This window comes from Lacerta agilis, chromosome 7 (genome assembly GCF_009819535.1).
Source record: "Lacerta agilis isolate rLacAgi1 chromosome 7, rLacAgi1.pri, whole genome shotgun sequence".
Taxonomy (NCBI): Eukaryota; Metazoa; Chordata; class Lepidosauria; order Squamata; family Lacertidae; genus Lacerta; species Lacerta agilis.
The window spans coordinates 66,213,165-66,233,555 of record NC_046318.1 but is presented as its reverse complement, the minus strand read 5'-3'; the positions used below and the strand labels follow the sequence as shown (position 1 = coordinate 66,233,555).

General features: G+C 38.6%; 1 protein-coding gene across 4 annotated transcripts in view; it reads right to left on the bottom strand.

Annotated features, from left to right (window-relative positions):
• ZFPM2 (zinc finger protein, FOG family member 2) overlaps positions 1–20,391 on the bottom strand; it is a 333,910-nt gene that overhangs the window by 269,188 nt on the left and 44,331 nt on the right. For 3 of the 4 annotated variants that reach the window (XM_033155731.1, XM_033155735.1, XM_033155733.1), the window contains exon 2: positions 931–1,089. In XM_033155731.1, coding sequence (XP_033011622.1) covers positions 931–1,089 — 159 coding nt within the window. Of the gene's footprint in view, positions 1–930; positions 1,090–1,169; positions 1,227–20,391 lie in introns of those variants that run through there. The other variant, XM_033155732.1, reaches the window with a different exon arrangement.

Here is a 20,391-nt window from a genome sequence, read left to right as displayed (position 1 = left end):
TCTTCAACTACAGTTAAAGCTAACTGGCTTTGAAAGTATCCATAGTTAATGTTAGCCACACTTTATCAATCCAAATGTAACAAACCATGGTTGAGCAGAAGAGAAAGATTCCAAACTTCTCCTGCTGCACAGGAGGAACAGACAGGAGTGTAAGAGCTCAAGGCTTGCTGCAGCTGATTTGTGTTCATTTGCATCCTGCTAAATAGGTTTCGCATGGTATGCCAATCCTCCCAACCTGTCTTTTGCTCATGGATTATCTTCGAAAAGTTGCTGTGCATCATGGAGCCCATGCCATCACCTTAAAGGAATGTTTTATAATGTTGTAATCAACAGTTCATAGGAATGAAAACCACAGGAACACAGCTAAAAAAGCATTGGACAGAATTAATTTTGAAAATGCTCTGAGAAGATACTATTTTTAAAATATAATTTATAACCATGTTGCTACTAGTACCAAGATTTGTGACTTGATACATAACATGTATTGCAATTTTGTTTCTTAAGTCTTAAGATAGTGTGGTCACATCCATACCATACACTTAAAGCACTAATACCACTTTATTTAATTAATTCAAATGACTTTTTGACTGCCAGAACCAGAATGAAATGCCTTTAAACCTAAACCAAATATAAACACATACCAGTTTTAATGTGTGCTGTAAAAGAAAGGCCCTTTGATCCTAAGTTCAGAATCAAATAAGGCAAAATGGTACAGCAGGAGCAAATGCTAAAAACTTTGCATTGAGATCACTTGCAAGTGCCTAAAAACAGTCTTTGTTAGCTTGAAGTAGCAATTGCTTAACAAACTGTTCAGCAAGAACTGGGTACATCTGATTATGTCAAAGGAGGCATTTTTGTGTGTAAATATTTGCAAAGGAGTCGATTCAATACAAATGATTGCTGACCCAAGGATTGCTTAATACTGATTACCTTTATTACAAAAGTATTCCACTTCTTCACAGCTCAGATTCCCAGGCTCAAATTCTGCAGAAAAGCTTCCCTCCAGAGGAAAGTCTTCCTTGGAGATAATGTCATTTCCCTCCGATAGACACTCTTCTTCTTCATCCTCAACAGCATCCTCAAGGGGGCCTTTAAAGAAACCAACAACATTGTACCAACATAACGTACAAGTAGTCGTATAATAAAAGTGTAAAGTTGGACATCTGTACCTAAGGTTTCATAGAAGTAGATGATCATAGAGGTAGATGGTCTTCCATAGGTGGCTCTTCTTATTTAGCTTGGTCTTTAAAATGTTCCTTACAGTACATGCCTATTTAGCAGCAAGTCCAATGGACTCCCAAGTACCTTTATAGGCATGCAACTTCAACAAACTTATTTTTTCTAAGCTATATCTAATACAAACAACTGAAGTAAAATATGAATGGCAGTCCTAATTTTCTGTGGTGGCCCCTCTTTTTTGGTATGCTCTCCCCAGGAAGGCTAGCCTGGGACCTTCATTACATATATTTAGGGGCCAGGAGAACATTTCTCTTATCTCAGGCCTTTGGCTAAATAAACCATCTATGGCCTTTTAAACTCGGGGGGGGGGGAGTATTGGTTGTTTTTGCTATTGTTTTAAGTATTTTTGTGTACCTGTGCTCCTCAGATGAAGGGTGCTATATATATATATAAATTAAACAAACAAACAAACAAACAAACAAACAAACAATAAATAGCACAACCCTCACTGATTTTCAGTGAAATAGGATTGCCCTCTAATCAGGGAATTCCATAGCCATGGAGTCACCACAGAAAATACTCTATCCTAGGAGCCCATTTTTCATGCTATGCCGACTAATGAAACCATGTCTTCCCCCAGACTGCAGATTTTGTTTCAGAAGTTACTGATGAAGGTTCTTTTTTAACTACTTGGATCCTAAGTGATTAGTGATTTGTGCAGTAGTACTGATATCTTGTATTCACATTATACCCTAAGGCCAGAGTACAACACTTTTGGTATTTTGGGCCCAAAGGCCAGTACATATACTTGGGTACAAACAATATCAATGGCAGGATGGGGGGCAGGGATAAGAATACACCATCTGCTTTCATGTCAAAACATACTTGTGAATTATCCTGTTTTATAGTACTACACTACCTCTGTATTTAATAACCAGTTTAACTCAAAGTTAAGTATTTCTAGTATCAATGGTCCTATTTTATATTTGATAAGTAGATAGCGTATTGGAAATGAGAATCTCGGAATACTTTTGAAGACTAAAGGTAAAGAATTCTGTCAATCATGACTTTAGTCTCTAAAAACAATGATAATCAGAGCCTTCAACTTATACACACAAACACATTTCAGGAAAGCAGACAGGCAAGACTTGAAAGAAGAAATACAACACATTCCTCAAAAGGAGGTGGGGGATGATATAATGGAATACTCCTCTTGTATCTGAGCCAACGGAATCTATCCTATTTGAAGGCTCCGTTTTCATTCTTATGTAACCAATTTTTGCTACTATATAACAAGCATATATCTGTACATTTTAATAAAAAATAAATCACCAGCCTGCTTACCCACATGGCAATATGGATAATACACATGTACGCATAACTGGTCTACCCCATCACTGTATTATGTCAATGCCCATGCATGGAAACAAAGAAACACTGAAACTGAGCTTGCACATTATTATTTTATATTCCAGAAAGGAATATGGTATATTTTAATGAAACTAAATTTACTATATAGTGACAAGTTGTAACCTTATATAGTGCACTTAGAGTGACATTTGCCCTCTACTTTGGGGATTCCTGTCAGTTATTCTGAGATCCCATTATAAGAATCACAAGCATTCCTAGAAATGTACACCTCTGGAAGAGCTCTTTGAAGCAGACAGGATGAGGTCAAAAAAGTGTACTTCATCTCAGTCTCCAGAGGCAAACTGATAAATCAAATTCCAAGTCCTATCAGCTTTCAGGTCTACCCAAATGCCAAGTGACTAGAACAATATCTTATGCTCTATCTGCACACACACCCATTCTGAAGTGAATGCTGGAAGCTGAATCGTCTTCTCTCTCTGAACAAAGTACTGTAGTAACAAAGTGAGTCCTAAAAAGAAGGGATTGATAATAATGATAATAATAATAATTTTGTAATGCTGACACACATTTCAAGCCCATGTTATTCAGAACAGACCTTTCCAGTGTTGAGGCTCAGCATGGGCTCATTTTTACCAATTGACCATGAACCCTAATCATTGCTCCCTTCCTTTCCCATGATCCTAACATAACTGCAGTGAGGGCATTTGGCAGTATCTGGGACCTAACCAGGGATCTTACTGTCCACTATTTGAATTTAAAAAGCAGGATGGAACTCCAACTTTTAAACAGGTTCAAGGTTAAAACTATTTCTTTGCTACTTATTATGAAAAAACTGTAAATCATTTTCTCTAGTCCTTTCTGAGTTTGCCTGACAGCAGTTAACAAGGATGGGGAGGATACAGAGGTGTTCCTGGACATTGCAAATCCACACAAACCCGATGTAATTGAGCTTAACAGCAAGGCAAAAGCTATTTTTTCTGGCCAAGGAAAATGGGAGCTATTTAAAATGAACAAGTTCTTCCTGCAGCCACTCACTTTTAACATAAGTTGCATCAGGGGATCTGTAGGAAAGAAACATTTTTATTAATTTTTTCCTTATCTGAGAGAAGAATGTTGATTTTTTTTCATTTACGTTCCTTGCCTGCAGGTAGCAGACCAGAGAATCATATAGTAGAATTTTTTCCCCTTTTGATTAATTTCATTCCATGTGTTATGTTATTTTTATATATAATTGATTTCAGGTTTTGCTCATAGCTGTACATCTTTTTTATATCTCTACCTACTGCCTTCATTCAATCAAGAAAGTTGAAGGAAATTACCTGAATTTTGTTAAGTTTATTTAAAAAAAGAGCTCTGTGAATATTTAAATTGAGTTTTGAAATGCTAATACAAGGAAGATATTAGAGAATTTTATTTTTTTTTTTTTTTTATAAGAATTTATTGGCATTTTTCCAAACAACATATACCCTCACCCACACCCACAAATACAAAACAAATATGACAAATACAAACAGTGTCAAGATTCTTGTAGTATCTTTCTAAAAAGAAAAATTTCTTTTTCCATATCTTGACCATTGACTTCCCCTGCCTTTTCACCTTCGATTTTATATCCTTAATCTATTTTATAACCATTTCTTCTGAGAAAAAAAAAAAAAAAAAAAAAAATTAGTTCAATTATATATTTACATCAAATTATCTTTTCAACACCTTACTAGTAAATACATCACCATAATAATACCTCATCCTAGTTCTTCTTAATTCAATCTTATCAATTTCTTAACTTAATCTAAGTCTTAATCTTGCTCCTCGCATCAAATCTAATTCTTCTATCCTTAAGATTACTGCTAATAACATAAAAACTTGAAATATCCCCTTTCATATACAAACAAAAATATAACAGAGTATTGTTGACAGTATTCACCCTCCACTTTCGATTTGCCGTGGTAGACTACTTTAAATTTTGTTTAAGACTTCACCCCACACCCCCTCTGTCCATTATTCTTCTCCTGGTGGCATCGGCACTGAACATCCGTGTAACTTCTCTCTCCCAACGTCCACAGATCCAGGCACAGTCCATGTCTCTTCTTGCCACGAGTTCAGAGGTGTCCATCTCATCATCTCCCTGCTTCTTCGGTTCTTTGTAACGTTCCTTTTCTTCTTGTAAATACCTTAATTCTCTGTCCCTGGCCCCCGAGCTCACACCCCGGGGACTGGATATAGCAAATCTTAACGTCGCCTTGGGGCTGCCACCCCCAAAAAGCGAATTTCTTCTCCGAAGTTGCTCACTCAGTTCTCTCCATCTTTCCATCCACTCTCTCAGCTCATTAGCAAGACATTCTTCATAAGTGTCAAAAATTTTAAAAGCCTCCTCTGTGGGCAATTGGTTCCCTTTCAGATCCCCACACAAGACTTTGACTTTCCTATAAACAAGTTCCACCTTCAAGGCAATGAGTCTCTGTTCATCTGTTAGTCCAGAGTTCAATACCAGTTCAAGGACAAAACCCAGCATACTGGCAGAGGAGGAGGAAGTGGGTGTTGTATTTCTGCTCTCCTCTTTGTTCAACGCCATTTTTCTGTGCTGAAGCGCAAACACCGCAACTTTAAATGGAGATATTTTCCTCTAATTAACTGCCCGAAAAAAGAGTTTGCCAGTCTCATGTGTCAATTTTAGCTACATTGAAACCAGTTCTGTAGCAGTAAACCCTCATTTGGTTACATTCTTCGGCTCGAAGGGAGGGAGGCAGGCTACCTTTCCCCTTCCCCCCGGATCGTTCCAAAAACGCGATTTTTAATCCAAATCTTTACTCACGACCACCGGGTTTTTAGCTCCATTCTTCGCAGGTAGAACTTGGACGCTCACCGCGGGCTTTGTCGCCGCATTTGCATCCCGGTTGGGGCATGTCCCCTGAAGCCCGGCTCCGGTTGTCCCTTCACCCCCACTCCCCCTTTACAGGGGGGGCAGGGGAAGGGTTCGGAGCCTCCGCGGGCACAGCCGGGGAGCCCAGGGTGCGGGACGCTCTTCCCGCACCCCAAACGGAGCCGCGCGCTGCGGTAGCGCGGCTCCTAACCCCCGGGATGGACAAGGCGCCTCGAGACCGAGGCAGCCTTCGACCACCCGGCGATGGCGTCGCCGCCGGAAGTCCGATATTAGAGAATTTTAATGGTGGGTTCCATTTGACCCACAGACTATTGAAGAAAGGGTCAAATTCTATTCAAATTATTTCTTTACAGTAAAAAATAATATATGAACCCTTTGATTTTATAAAAGTGGATTAACATTCATCTTTGCTCAGTCTTTTGGCACTTTGGTACATGACAGAATTAACTGGGGTTGTGTATAAAGTTTTCAAAAGCCTTTAGATGTTTGAGTAGTTTAGAACTTTACTTTCAATAATATCTCTTCCACTTGTCTCTTTTGAATAATACTAAAAGATCTCAAATAAACTTCTGTTGCTGTTTTTTCCCCTAGAGCCTGTGCCAGATGAAGCTAGATTCACTCACAGAAAGCTATTGTAATGAAAAGAAACAGAACGTAAGAATTCTTCTGAAATACAGGTGTCAGGATGTGTTCTTCATTGGGTCACTTATAAATCTTTTATTCTATTTATGATTTGTAAAAATATTTATACTGGTGTACAAAAACTGACTTCGCAGGTCATATATTTGCAGGGGAAACATTTTGCGTGCTGGCTTGTTTGTTTTTCCTCCAAGAAAAGTGACTCAATAGAGCAGAGCCAGACCAAGGAAAGCAAACATGGCACACTGCAGATGTGTCTGGACTACAACTTCCATCATTGTTGTCCACTGGCTATGCAGGCTGGAAGTTGTAGTCCAGCAACATCTGCACGGCACTTTGTTTCCTATCCCTGACCCAGACACAGAGAGAAGTTAATTGTATGTTGGAGCAGGGGTGGCTAATATGTGGTGCTCCAGATGTTGCCGGACTACAATATGCGTAATTATTGACTATTGGCCATGCTGCCTTTCCTACATACCCCCTGCTCAGAAAGGCAAACAGTCGATAGTTAATTCTTTATTGACAAAAGCACACACAGCAATTCCTAAGGTGCACTAGATACACACACAAACACTTACTTTTAGCATCTACTTAAGCTGGCATTAACTTTTCCAAGTTCATGCCTGGCGGAGCAGCTGAAGCAACATTGGAACCATGCCTCCATCCTCCAGACTTATGTACCCTCATTTGATGAAGTGTGCATGTGCAACCTGAGGCTTCTCCTGCAATCCCATCTTCAAATCTCTGGTTCTAGGAGACAGAGGGGCAAGGGAATGTGGGGGTTTGAATGCCCTGCCCCTTGCCTAAACAGCCTTTTCCTCCACTTCTGACATATCCTGCACCCCCACTTCCATTTTTGACTGCTCAGACTCTTCCCCTACCCACCCACCCCAAACTCCTGCCCCACAGGTGGCACCAGACCCCTTAAATCATGACCCTCATCTCCTGGGCCAGCCTTCGACACTCCCCCTAACCTCTGTAAGACACTTGTCAAAGCCCCACCAGTCCCTGTTACTGCTGGGGCCTGATGAGAGATGGAGTTCAATTTTGGTGGGAGAAATTAACTGGTGGGAGCTGTGGGGGCAGGGAAGGACATGGATGATTAAGAACCTTAAGATGCATAAGAAGGGAAGGATGAAGCAGGAAATGGATGTGAGAAGAGAATACTATAATACAAAAGAAAAGCACTACAAGAGTGATTATAAAAATGATGTGAATAAAATGGAAGTCCCAAAGAAAAGGAGAGGTAAGATGAACTAAGCAGAAAAGGGAGAGTCAGCATTTACCGTACTTGAAAAAGTGGGAAGTATCTATCATCTGTTTAAAAAATCATGAAAGGTAGCTAATCCATGTTAAGAAATGTTGTTTGTTTACTTTTACATATTCCCTTTGGCTATTTTAGAAAAGTAATACTAAATTTTTCAAGAGGCTTCCAATTGATACATGGTCAGGGAAAAAGTAAAAGAAATGAGCCATCCATTTATCAACAAGCAATATACATTAAAAATACTAGTATTATGAACTAGTATTATGTAGTCATCTCCCATTCCAACCTGTTGCAGGAAATAAAAATAGGATGCACATAGGAAATTTGAAGCCCCTAATGATGTTGCTCAAGAGAATTTACTGGCCAGCATATGTGCAACAAGCATATTCAAGATCAAAGAAAATGAAAGCTGATTGGGGTAGGACGTGGAGGGAGCTTGGCCTTCCCAGAAAGAGGTCAAATCTGAGCCCCTCTGCAATACCACTTTGGAACTGGTGCAGTTAAAAAAACACAGGGGGGAAATACCACCCTTCTGTCTTGACAGGCAGGTTAGTAAAGCAGTGCCACTCCTGCCTTCCTGGCCCCTTGCAGAATTGCTTTCAAAGTCTTTAAACACACTCCTCACGCTTAGATAACAAGGTTTGTTTACAAACATGTTGCACAGCAACTTAAAATATGCTATACCAACAACACCTAGTTACATACTGAGTAATTTTATCCATGCATATTTTGCTCATCATACATTTGCACTGAATTCTCAACTGCTCACATACTTAAGATCATGTTATTGTTTACATGGTAATCTAACCTGAGATGAAATTTTCCTATCATAAAAGCTTCAATTAACCATGGGCTCTTTTCTTTGCTCTCAATTTGCATCAGTCACTGTGATTAACCCCTCGAAGACACAAACAAATCAGCGACCCAAACAAGCCTGCTGTTTTTTATAGAAAAAATTAAGACAAGTGATTACATAGATCCAACAAAAGATGTATATAGCTGTCTGCAATGTACATAATCTGACTTTTGAAGTCTACTAGTCAGACAAATATAACATAGTATTGACACTGTATATTATAATATTGCACTGGGAAGGATGGTTTTTAACATGTCCATAAATGGTCTGAAGTTAGGGATAAGCTGTGAAGTGGCCAGGTTTGCTACTTACATCAAATTATTCATAGTAGAAAAAAACAAAACAAAAAAGGATTACAAAGAGCTTCAAAAGATGGGATATAAATGGGTGAACAGGCAATAAAATGGCAGATGCACTGAATTATAGACATTTGGGCAAAAACAAAAACCCTAGATAAAGTCTGAACTCACAGTGACAAGTCAGGAAAGGGATCTCAAAATCATGATGGACAGCTCCACTACGAAGATGTTGATCAAGTATGTGGTAGTTATGAAAAAAAGTATGGCAGGGATCATTAGGAAAGGGATCAAAAATAAAACTGCTAGTGTTGTTGTGCCTATCTATGGTGCAATCATACCTGGAATACTATGTACAGTTCTGCCTGCTGCAGGTGAGAGTCAAACTAAATATTACATTAGCTAGGTAGCTGTACCCTTTAAGTGTCTTCCACATAAAGGCACTGCAATGTAGATAACATATTACAGTTTGACCCTTAAAAAGAATATTGTTGAGCTGGAAAATGTGCAGAAAAGAGCAACTAAAATTATTAAGGGGCTGGAAATCAATGCTATTAACGTAAGTAAGTACCGGTATGTAGTGACAGGCACTTTGCTAGTATATACTGACATATGGGGACCCATGAAAAATGTTAACAGAAGAGGGAGGGAGAAAAGGGTTGGGTCAAATATATTATCCGTACACACACACCTCACTCAATGAAGCAAGTTCTAGAGACTGAAACCACTTCAGCCACCCTATGTTCCAGCTGCAGTAGGGAATAGTTTCTACTATAAGCAGCAATGCCCTTTTTATTGTACACACAAAGTCATAACTATTTTGTTTACTATTTATAGGACTCAGGAGTCAAAAACATCTTTACAAATCTGTTTACTTAATCTAGTACGCATCACAAAAATTTGTATTGGAAGTTCACTACAATGTTTTTGCTAAGTTTTGCTTTGAATCACATCAAATAACTTTCCTATACTGCCTGTTTATATTCCTCATATGTTTACAGACAACTTATTGTATTCCCTTTAATAGCTAATCTATCAAATTGCACACTTCAGTGACTATCTCATCTGCCCTCAATAGTCAATTACAGAAGCTTTTCAATCTTTTTGTTGTTCTACTCTCGAATTTTTTTCGAATTCCTTAGTGCTGATGTGCTTCCTTTATTCAGATTTATTTATTTTATTCTAGATTTATTTTTGGCAAAGAATTTCTCTCCATCCTGTGTTGCAATCATTTTAACAATTGTTTATACGTACACACTTATTTTACAATTATAGTCCAAGAGTGTAAAGCAACAAACAGAACTGCTACTGGAATTCTGTGTATCTTAGCAGAGAACATGTACCAACAATGCTTTTTGTGTTGCACCCCATTGCTGCAATCCATTCTGGTTTCCTGAAACTCAATCCACAGATGGAGGTTCTCCACCCAGAATCATTTCAATGACTCCATTCTATCTATACTTTTCCTTTGTGTTCGCATATCTACTTGTATGAGGAAGCCATAGCTCCAGGTTCAATCCTTGATATCCTAAGAGGATCAGGTAGAAGGCGACCCAAAATACTCCCATCTGAGACCCTAAAGAGTCATTGTCAGTCAGAACAGATACTACTGGGAAAGATGGACAAATAGACAGATTTTGTATAAGACAAGTTTTTGCAGTAAATTTATAGAGTGCCACCTATGTGCACAAGGCTTGTGTGTCTGCACTTCAGAGGATAAAATGAGCTTGACAGGTGCACAATATTTTAGTACCTCAAAGCAGTGTGCAGAATAAAAAGAGGCTCACAATTTTGCAAATGGAAAAAGAAACCCTATGGAAAACCATCTAGGAGGCAAATTAGCAATTCACCGAAACATTACCCAATATAAGTGTGTAAGAAAGCCAACACCATCCTGGAGAGCTGTTAAAACACTGACATTTTTAAGACTGCTCTTAATAGGATAGAAGAGAATTAAAATTAAAGTGTAAAATATTATAATAATATATTATAGTAGTAATAATAATGGTCAGCCATTGTTAGTAATACAGACGAAACATAAAAAATGGCTTGCAGCCCTGCTTGTCACAGGCAATATAACATGATTGTCCCATACAGTAATAGAAATTCTTTTGAAAATAATTAGATTTCCAAGATGGACATTTTTATAGAAGTGACATTGCTATTAAAAAAATGAGCATAAAACTCTATAGACCGCGATATTACAAAATGTCACCATGCATTATAATAACATGTGGGTACTACTGCAAGGATATATGGAAAACGGAAGGATGTTGGTTGGGGAATAGAGTTATACTACAAGAGATACAAGGGATACGAATCTGAAGACATAAGAAATGCAATAGTAATATCTGGAAAGTTTGCATACACTCCTGAAAGTCATCTTTATGGTCTATTTTTTTTCCTTCACAAATATTCAATTCCTACCCCTCTTACTCTTTTATCATTAGTGGCACACAAGTCATTAAATGCAAGTTTAGTATTTTCTCTTACATAATGTATGATTTCTTTGTTAAATTAAACTGAGCATCAATATTTACAGATTACTATCAGTAAAAATAGCACAAGAAATTGTAATAATGTCACTAGCATAATATTTAATTGCTGTGTAATTATTTAGGACAAGATCGTTGGAATATTTCCTTTAAAGTATCTGTGCATGTTCCCGCTTGATGTCCCAGCAAAGGAACACTCGAGAAAGGATTTATTCTCATCATCAGAATCCAGACTTTGGTGGAAAAATTAGTAAACAGCTATTCTGTTGCCAAACTGTACACTCAGATGTTCTTCCAGCTTCTGCTGGCATGCAATGTGGATTTTTAGGGTGCAATTCAAGATAGTTTTGACTTCACTGGATACTTATCCCCAACTCCCAATCCTGGTCAAAAAACCCAAAACAGCCTTCATAGATATGTTTGCTTTGCTTTGCTGTTTGCGAGCCCAAAGTTTCAAAAGTCTGGATCAGGCATCAGGGACAGAGCTCCTGCTCACCTTTCTCTGGCTTCTAAGAGACTCCTGGTTCCTGTATGCACACAAATGTTTAACAAAACCAATGTGTGCCTATGGGAACATGTGTACATGTTTCCAGGTACAGAAATATTACCAATTAAGAGCTAATACTCAGGGGATTTCTCATCACAAATTGGAGCCTGAGGAAAGGTCACTAATTTGGACTGACAGAAATATATAACTGGCTGCAGTGAAAAAGGTTTTAAACAATGGCTAACTTCAGTATGCTCCATATAGCTCTTTTCATTAGATGTACACATATACCATCTGAAAGCCTCTCAAAATGGCTTTGAGTGTTCTTAGGGATCTAGTTACTTTTGCTTGCATCTTTTGAAAACAGTGACCAGTAAGGCAAGGAGAAGGAAGAAAATACCACTTTCTGGATGGTGACATACAGGATTGCCCCACCAACCACATTAGCTGTGGGAGACATGAGACAGAAATAGAGGCAGGAGGAAACTGACGTAAACACCACTCAGGTTCACAGCTGCTGTTTGACTGAGTATTCAGAGTGGGCTGGAGGAAGACTACAAGGATGACAGTGGATCTTTGAAGAGAGTTATTGAAACTTCCAAGGAATAACAAAAACTCTGATCCTAGTTGGAGCATTACCAAGCATGTCAAGCATTTGTTTCAATTCTAGCCAGAAAGAAGACAGAAACTTGAGAAAGGTTTAAGGATTAATGTCCATCCAAACCCTTTGAAATGCAATAAAAAAACTAAAGTGGTGCTAATATAGGTGTTAGGAAATGCATGTGTTGTTTACATTGAAAAATATATCTTTCAGAAACCAGAAAAGCATAATACAGCCCTCATACTTTACGCCAAAAAATAGGAAACACAAATGAAAAAGGATTTTCTTTTGGTCTTTCTTCATGGTGAAGTAGTACCTAGCAGACAACTTAAAAGTGGAACTTAAACTAGTGTCTTCCTAGGCCATCCAAAAGGGAATATGGACCTTTAGTGATTTTCAAACATCAGAGCAAGTTTATATGCAGCCATGCTACCGGTGGCTTTCCATGAGCTGCAGCACAGTTGAAGGAATTCATGCAAAGGGACTCCTCATCCCTGGAAAGCATTAGGTTGCCTGTTAATAACACTTTCTTTGATATTCTCTTTAATTGCACATTTGCTGGACCTTATTGGATATCCAGCAAGGCAGTGCAGGGTGCTGCTCACAGACAGGGTAGTGTCTTCTGGGTTTGTGAGGGTATACTTGAAAGTATACAGAAAAACAGTAGTTTTGGAGAACTGTCCATGATAACACACACAGGTGAGAAGCATAGTTCACCTTCCATGCAATACTACTCAGGTTTGGGGCTGACTGACAGCTTCTTGTGCAACCGGCCTGGAAAGCTACCAGCCTGGAAAGCTATCCCACAGTGCTGCTACCTTACTACACCAATATGCCAACACAAACCTACACTAGCAATAGTAGAGATAGTGTTATTTTTGAAGCCTAGTAATCCTATATCAATTAATATGGCTGGCTCTTCCATCCTCCTTACCTCTCCCCTCCAAAGAAAAAATGGTTTTGTATTTTCTGTGGATAGCAGCAAAATGGTTTCAAATTGGATGGGGGATGGCATGATGAGATTCCAGCATTGCAGAGGGTTGGACTAGATGACCTCAGAGTAACTTCCAACTCTACAATTCCATGATTCAGGGATGGGCGTGCCTGTGATAAGAACTCTGCACACTCTTGTATTTCATTATTACTTGGTTTAGAAAATACAAATTACTGTATTTGCCTTAAGGTTTTGTTGTGCAGCCAGCACATTTGGATGTGGTGTTTTTGGTTCACATAGTGCCTACCCTTCAGTGGCTCAAGCAACTGGATAATCTACAGGCAGATCAGAGCATTTTGTGTTGATATTTTAGTATTGTTGTTATGGCTTATAGCCAAACAAATAAGTGCTTAGGATAAAATATAACATTTGCAACAACCACTATATTACCATGCTCATCTATTACACAGAACTAATCTGGCAATGACTCAGCAAATGGAACCCTAAAGGCTTTTTCATCCACAATAGGACAGCTACACTGGCATTATCCAACACATATATTAAGAAGCAACCTTACAGCTGACGAGTAGCACAGCCATGTCCCACAAGCACAGGATGTTGAAATTACACTGTTGTGTGCCAATTTATAGTCCAAAGGGGGTAATATCAGATGTCAATATAGTATGTACCCATTGGGAGTGTGGATGGTAGATGTGAACAGTGGGATGGGGCAGTAAGCCAGTTTTAGGCATAGTCTGTGAAGGGAGATAGCCATGGAGGGATATCCAGATGGTTTCATCACAAGTGACATGAGTATGTAAATACAGACAAGGTAATCAACAATCCAACTCTGTGAACTGTGCATTCTATTACATTCTAAGCACAATCACTCCTCAACATTCTACTTAGGATTGTCCTACAAATCTACTAAATCACACCATCTGAACTATCAATGTTTTTGTTTTGACCTGAAAATGGAGCATAGTGGACTACAGTCCTGATGTATATTCAGGATTCTGGCAATAATGCACCCAACCACCTACTCATTAAATCCTTGTTCATCCTGGCTTGATCTAGTTTGCCAGCTACAGCTGTTCTAGGTATATTCTGACAGCTGTAGACCATGCATTGGTAACCTAAAGGCCAGATTTCATACTGTATGTGGGGCTGCCCTTGGCCCTGGTCAGAAGCTCCAACTGATGCATAATGCAATGGCTAGCCTACTGATGTGGGTACGTACTGTCCAACATGTGACACCAGTTTTAAAACATCTGCACTGGCTACCCATCTATTACCAAGCCAGGGTCAAGGTACTTGTATTAATTGACAAAGCCCAAAATAACTTAGGTCCAGGGTATCCTGAGGACTGGAAGAACCTTTATCTCCCAGCTTGATCACCGTGATCACCTGTAGGAGCATTGTTGGTTCTCCCCCCAAGTTGGTGAGGCTCATATGATAGCAACAAGAAACCAATCAGCCCAGTCCTGTAGAAAGTTCTGCCAGTAGAGATTCAATAGGTGCCTTCTGTTTTAACTTTTAAATGCCTGCAGAAATAGGTGCCTTGTGTTTTAACTTTTAAATGCCTGCAGAAACCTTATGCAATTAAGAAAACAAATAGTTGATTATCTCTGATGTTAAATTAAGTTTGTATATGAATATTGTTTTTTGTAAATCACTCTGATATTTATGTAAGATAGAGGTATATAAATATTTTTATTATAATTATTGTCAGTATATACTAGCAAATTATTGTAAAATTATTTACAATTTTAAAGAAAAATCTAGATGTTAACAAAATGCTACAAGACACTGAACTTTGAAAAGGAAACAAGTCCAAATGGGAAAGAAACACCTATGGTGTGTGGTTTCACTTTTACAGACAAGGATAAACCATTCCTTAACAAAACCTTGTATCGTTCTGCCATAGGCAAGCTTAATTTCATTCAAAGAATTTCAAGACCAGATGTAACGTACGCTTTTCATTTTCTGGCAAGATTTGTAGAAGAGCCTACCACCCAATGCTTCGCTGCTCTCAAAAGAGTGGTGATGTACCTTAAACATACCAGACATTATAGGTTGGAGATTACACCATCTATTGAAAAAGGTTTAGAAATATATTGTGATGCATCTCATGCAGTAGAACAAAACAGTTACAGAGGTGTATCTGGTATAATTATGTGTTATAATGGATGCCCTTTTGAATGGAAGTCACAGAACCAAACAATTGTTTGTCTCTCCACAACAGAGAGTGAGTTGTGCGCATGCACTCAGGCCATTCGTGATGTAGAATGGTATCTACAAATATTTGCAGATTTGCAAATGCAAGTCACACTCCCAGTAAAAGTTTTCCTTGATTCCCAGAGTGGACTTGCTATTCTGTGTTCAGAAACTAATACACAACGCACTAGAGTCTTAAGATTACGCTTACAGTTTGTAAAAGATTTGATTGCTGATAAAACAATTGAGTTTCAGTATGTTCCAGGTGACCATCAAATTGCGGACATTTTTACTAAGGCACTCCCGAAGGTCACGCATGAAAGACATGTACGAAATATATTGAATGTTTGTGTTTCACACTAATGAACCGCAGGGGAAATGTTGGATAAAGGTTCATTACTGTTCCACAAAAATATCTCTTTAAAAGCAAGAAGGAGATTAATTGACCTAGTTTTCCAGCTGTGGGACAGTGCAGCAGGTGATGCTGAGTTTGTCTTGATTTGGGCGTGTCAGTAATCGGGTACGGTATATAAGGAGGTCTGCGTACCTCTCTCAGTACCCTGGGTGGTGGGTCACTGGATGGGTCATGTTTCTGTAATGTATCGTTAGCTAATGTAATTTCTGTCATTTTTGCTTTTTATTAAATCCACTCCTAGTTTTGCTCTACAGTCTCCTCAACCTTCTTGTTGTGCAGTTGCTCAGCTTAATATGCCAACACTGCATAGCTACTGCAATATATCCAATTAGAGAGAGCATATAGTTTAGCAACTCTAAGATCATCTGGCTTATCCTGATATTCAAACAGGAATGTGCCAGGGCTGCCAGAGAGGATCCCAGCCACTCAAGATACTTTAGCCACCAAAATAGAAACATTCTTCCAGGAAGACCAGCAGCTATCACCTTTTTAATCCAATATGTAGCTTGCCTATCAGGGTTCAGTAATTAACAATCACTTCTAGCATTTTTGTCCTCACCTTGAATATCAACTCTGAATCATACAAATATTCTAAATGTATTTAAAGTCTTTCTTGTTAACAAGGTGCCTGTCAATGAAAGCATTATACAGTGGTAACATATGTCAACAACAAAGAAAATAAACTTGATTGATTGGTTGTTGTTGTTTTTAAACAAATGAAAGATACTGCATACAATTAGCACAAAGATGAAACACACAGAAGCAAAGTGCAGTTATTCCAGGTTTGATAAAAATCGATTTAGTGACAAAATATGGATTCCTTTATTTAAAAGACAGGACTTCTCAGCTTAAGAATGGTAAATGACACAACGTCATCTACCGTATTCATTACTGTGGGCTTAGTTGCTAGTCACATATTCTCATTTGCAAGTAATTACAGGTACTAGGATCCAAGTAAAGCTATCCTGTATCACAAGGATCATCTATTGAGCACATACGGATGAATGATCTTGTACTCCTCTTATATGTTCCTCCAGTTCTACCTGAACATGAACTCTGCAACGTCTTCAGTTTTAATATTATGAATATTTGTGACTACCAACTAAGGGTTGTTGTAAATGTCTTCACAGGGTGCACAATTGGAGAGAGGAGGGTAGCATTTTGCATTTTGGGGGCTGGTGCTGCAAATAATCCAGCTGATTCAGGTAGTCCAAGGAAAGTTGTTTACCTTAGTTGGGGAGCAGGGGGAGCAGCCTCGTTCCTATTCCTGCAGCTTGTGTGTGTGGTATACTTCTCAAACATGCAAGAGCAAAAGCTCTGCTGCCAGCCACCATTTCCCAGCCCCAGAAAGACATTTACATAGAGTACATTTCTAATGCTGTACTTGAGATGTATTATGATGATTTATGAATAAAGCATCTGACTGGGAGAAGGTATATGGTGACTGCCAGGCAAGTAGGCAGCCACACACGCATGCACATACTCTTAGAGTGTTTGATCTTGCTGGCTGGCAAAGTTCACAGACACACACATACACAAGGAAAGGAGGAAATAAAGCTGTTGTTAACTTGTAAAGATACATTACTTAAGTAGATAACCTACTTCCCACCCCCACCCCACCCCAATCCAACAAATTGAGCTTTAGTAGGGATGATTTCCATGGGTTTTTTGATGTTGTTCCATTGCTGAATCAAGTTCTACCACACTTTCAAAGCCAAGTCACTATCTTCTTCAGGGTGCTACAGGGGAGGGTCAGATTTCTCCCACCTCAATTTGTAAGAGAGGAGAAATGACTCAGTACCAACTAAACAGCATCCCAGAAATAAAACAAAAACAAAAAACCCTTTCTCCAGTAACTTCCAACCCTTGCTTTTGGAAAGTTTTGGACACTTAGCATTCAATAAAGTTATATGCTTTGTACCCTCGGATGAGAGCAAAACAAAAATATAATTCTTTATTACGTAAGTAAACATAATTCTGCACAGTAAATGGCGTGTAGCTCCAAGACCGTAGGTTATAGATTCTGCTCCTAGGCTATATACAGTCATTATTTAGCTCAGATCATTATAGCTGGGGTGCACCTTGGTAATATGGTGCCCTTTGTGAGGCCAAAATTTGATGCCCCCACCACTAGCCCTCGTGCCGCCTTCCCAAACCCAGGTAAGGGAGGCACTGAGCTTTGGGAAGAAGGTGCAAACCTTTGACAGGGTCTTAGAGATCTCCATACTCCTTCCCAAAGCTGGGCAAGCACTAACTAGGACCCTGTCAGAGCCCTCACACCTCCTTCCCAAAGCCCAGCTCTTACTAGGCTTTTGGAAGGAGGTGGGAAGATATACTTTTGATATACTGCAGGGGAACTGCTCTTACTGCCCTAAATCTGCCTCTGTTATAGCAGCCTGCTGGTTGTTCCAGAAGTACATGGACATTGGAATAGCCCTCTAGAGTTATCAAAACAAGACAGGCTATTTATTATACATTGTTTCTCTGATCTTCTCACAATAAGTCCCTAACAGTGTAACTAAGAACGTAAATGTGCAACTATTTTCACTGCCTTAATTTGCATCTTCTCCCTTTTGCTTATTTTCTATTTCCTTCTCTTTAGCTGAATGTGATCCACTGCTTTTTAATTCTTTAATTTTACAAAGAATAAAGGTATGCTGTGCAAATTAATCGTGTTGGGTATTGCCCCCCCCCAACAGAATTTCAATAACTAACACTTGGAAATAAATTTTCATACAAAAATATATCAACACATCCCAAACATCTTTAAAACACTGATATTATTAAGTGTTTTTAACCAGTAACAGTTGACTGTACCCCACCATCTACACACAATGTAGAGCACTTAAGATGAAGGATACATTTTACTTTCTTGCCAGAAAAATGGAACTCTTGGCTCTGTTTAGGCAGTAATATCACAAATTATCCACAGTGCACACAGATCACTAACCTGCCCCTTCTTTCAGATTTTTATTAGAAGCAGAGTAATTGATCCTGACAGAAGAAGGGAGGAATTCTCACAACCATTAAAAAAAATCCTCTCAACAATAGTGATGAATTTTATTTTTAATAGATTATGTAACCTTTCAGCATGGCAGACTAACTTTTACAACAATACTAAATATAAAGGTTTAATATCACTTAACTATAACAAATGGATTTGCAATACTTAATCATTCAGGTATATATACTAAAAGACAAATGTTCCATTAAACCATCTTTCTTTTCACACACCACACACCTCCCGTCTTCATATTTGGAATATAGCATGTTTAATGTCCTTGAATGTCTAGGAAATGTGTGTTAAATGTGGGGTTTGCAATGCAAGTGGCATTAATTAAAGATTTTTAATTATGCCTTAAAGTACTATTGATGGTATTTTCAACAATAGGAAGTAATATTTAAGTTTAGATTTATGCTGAAATATATGGTAAAACTCATTTTTATAATATTCAGGCAAACAGGAAGGACATGAGAACATTGTTTTTAATTGAAGGATTAAAATTATTTACATATTTAAAAACACAGCAACATACATACATTTGTCTTAATGGCAACCAAATAAAGAAGACATCAGGACAGAAATTACTCCATCCTGTTCTGCATTCTTGCTAGGTGGCTTATCGAAAAACAAAATATGGGTTGTTTCCTTGAGATATGAAAGCCAGGCCCATGTACCACCACTACCCCAAGCTCTAGGTTGTAATCCAGTGCTGTGTTATGTACTGTACTTATGTCTTACTGTGAAAACAATGGAATTTAAACATACAGAATCTGTAAAGTGGATTGAGGCCCACCTCTACCAAGCTAACCAGTCGATCCAGCCTATCATACAAGCACCCCCTTTAAAATAACAAAAGAGATAGATACACTATTTTTAAGTGCTAAGAAAATTGGACCACTTACTTGGAAGTAATGAAGAATTCCTGCAGAGATATCTGACAAAGACACACACACACACACACAGAGAGAGAGAGAGAGAGAGAGAGAGAGAGAGAGAGAGAGAGAGAGAGACCCCACAGTGCCATTTTGAGAGTCATTAACATGTGGGTTGGGCGGGAAGATGACCAAGAAAATAAGATGCTAGAGAACAGGAAAATAAATGCCTGTCATAGCAAAATCAAAGGTTCTGGAGGAAAATGCATGGCTGAAGTATCATCATTATTGTTCATCTGATTTACTATATGAGCTTCTTAAATAAAGAATGAGCATAAAGGAGCACATCTCATCAAAGGGGTCCCATATGCAAAAGTGCAATTATTTCTTTTCATGAATGAAAACGTGAAGTATTTAAAGGGAGGCAGGATGTGAAGATTGCTTCTATGTTAAAGATCCCAAGAATTATATTATACCTTTAAAGGGAAAGGCAACAGGGAATGCTTTTCCTCCCAGGTGGCTGTCTAACAAGGCCTCACTTTATCCTCTTCCTTAACCATGAAGAAATCCAAACTGGCCTTCCTATATAGTCCTCACCAGACTCCCTCTGATCCTGCCCCCCCCCCTTAAATTTCTTGTCATGCGCCTAAAACAGAAAAATATTTTTGGCAGGAGGGAAATAAGGGACAAGATTGTCCACTCATAAAAAGGCACTAATAATACAAATAGGCAGCATAACATAGCTATCCAATAGTTAGCATATGCCACTAACCCTGTTTTGTTTTTAATTGCTTATCATGAAAGTTCCAAGTTTGCTCTATTAATAAATGTTTAGCAAAGTACCTGCAAAACCAACCTATAACCCACAGAAAAGCCTCCA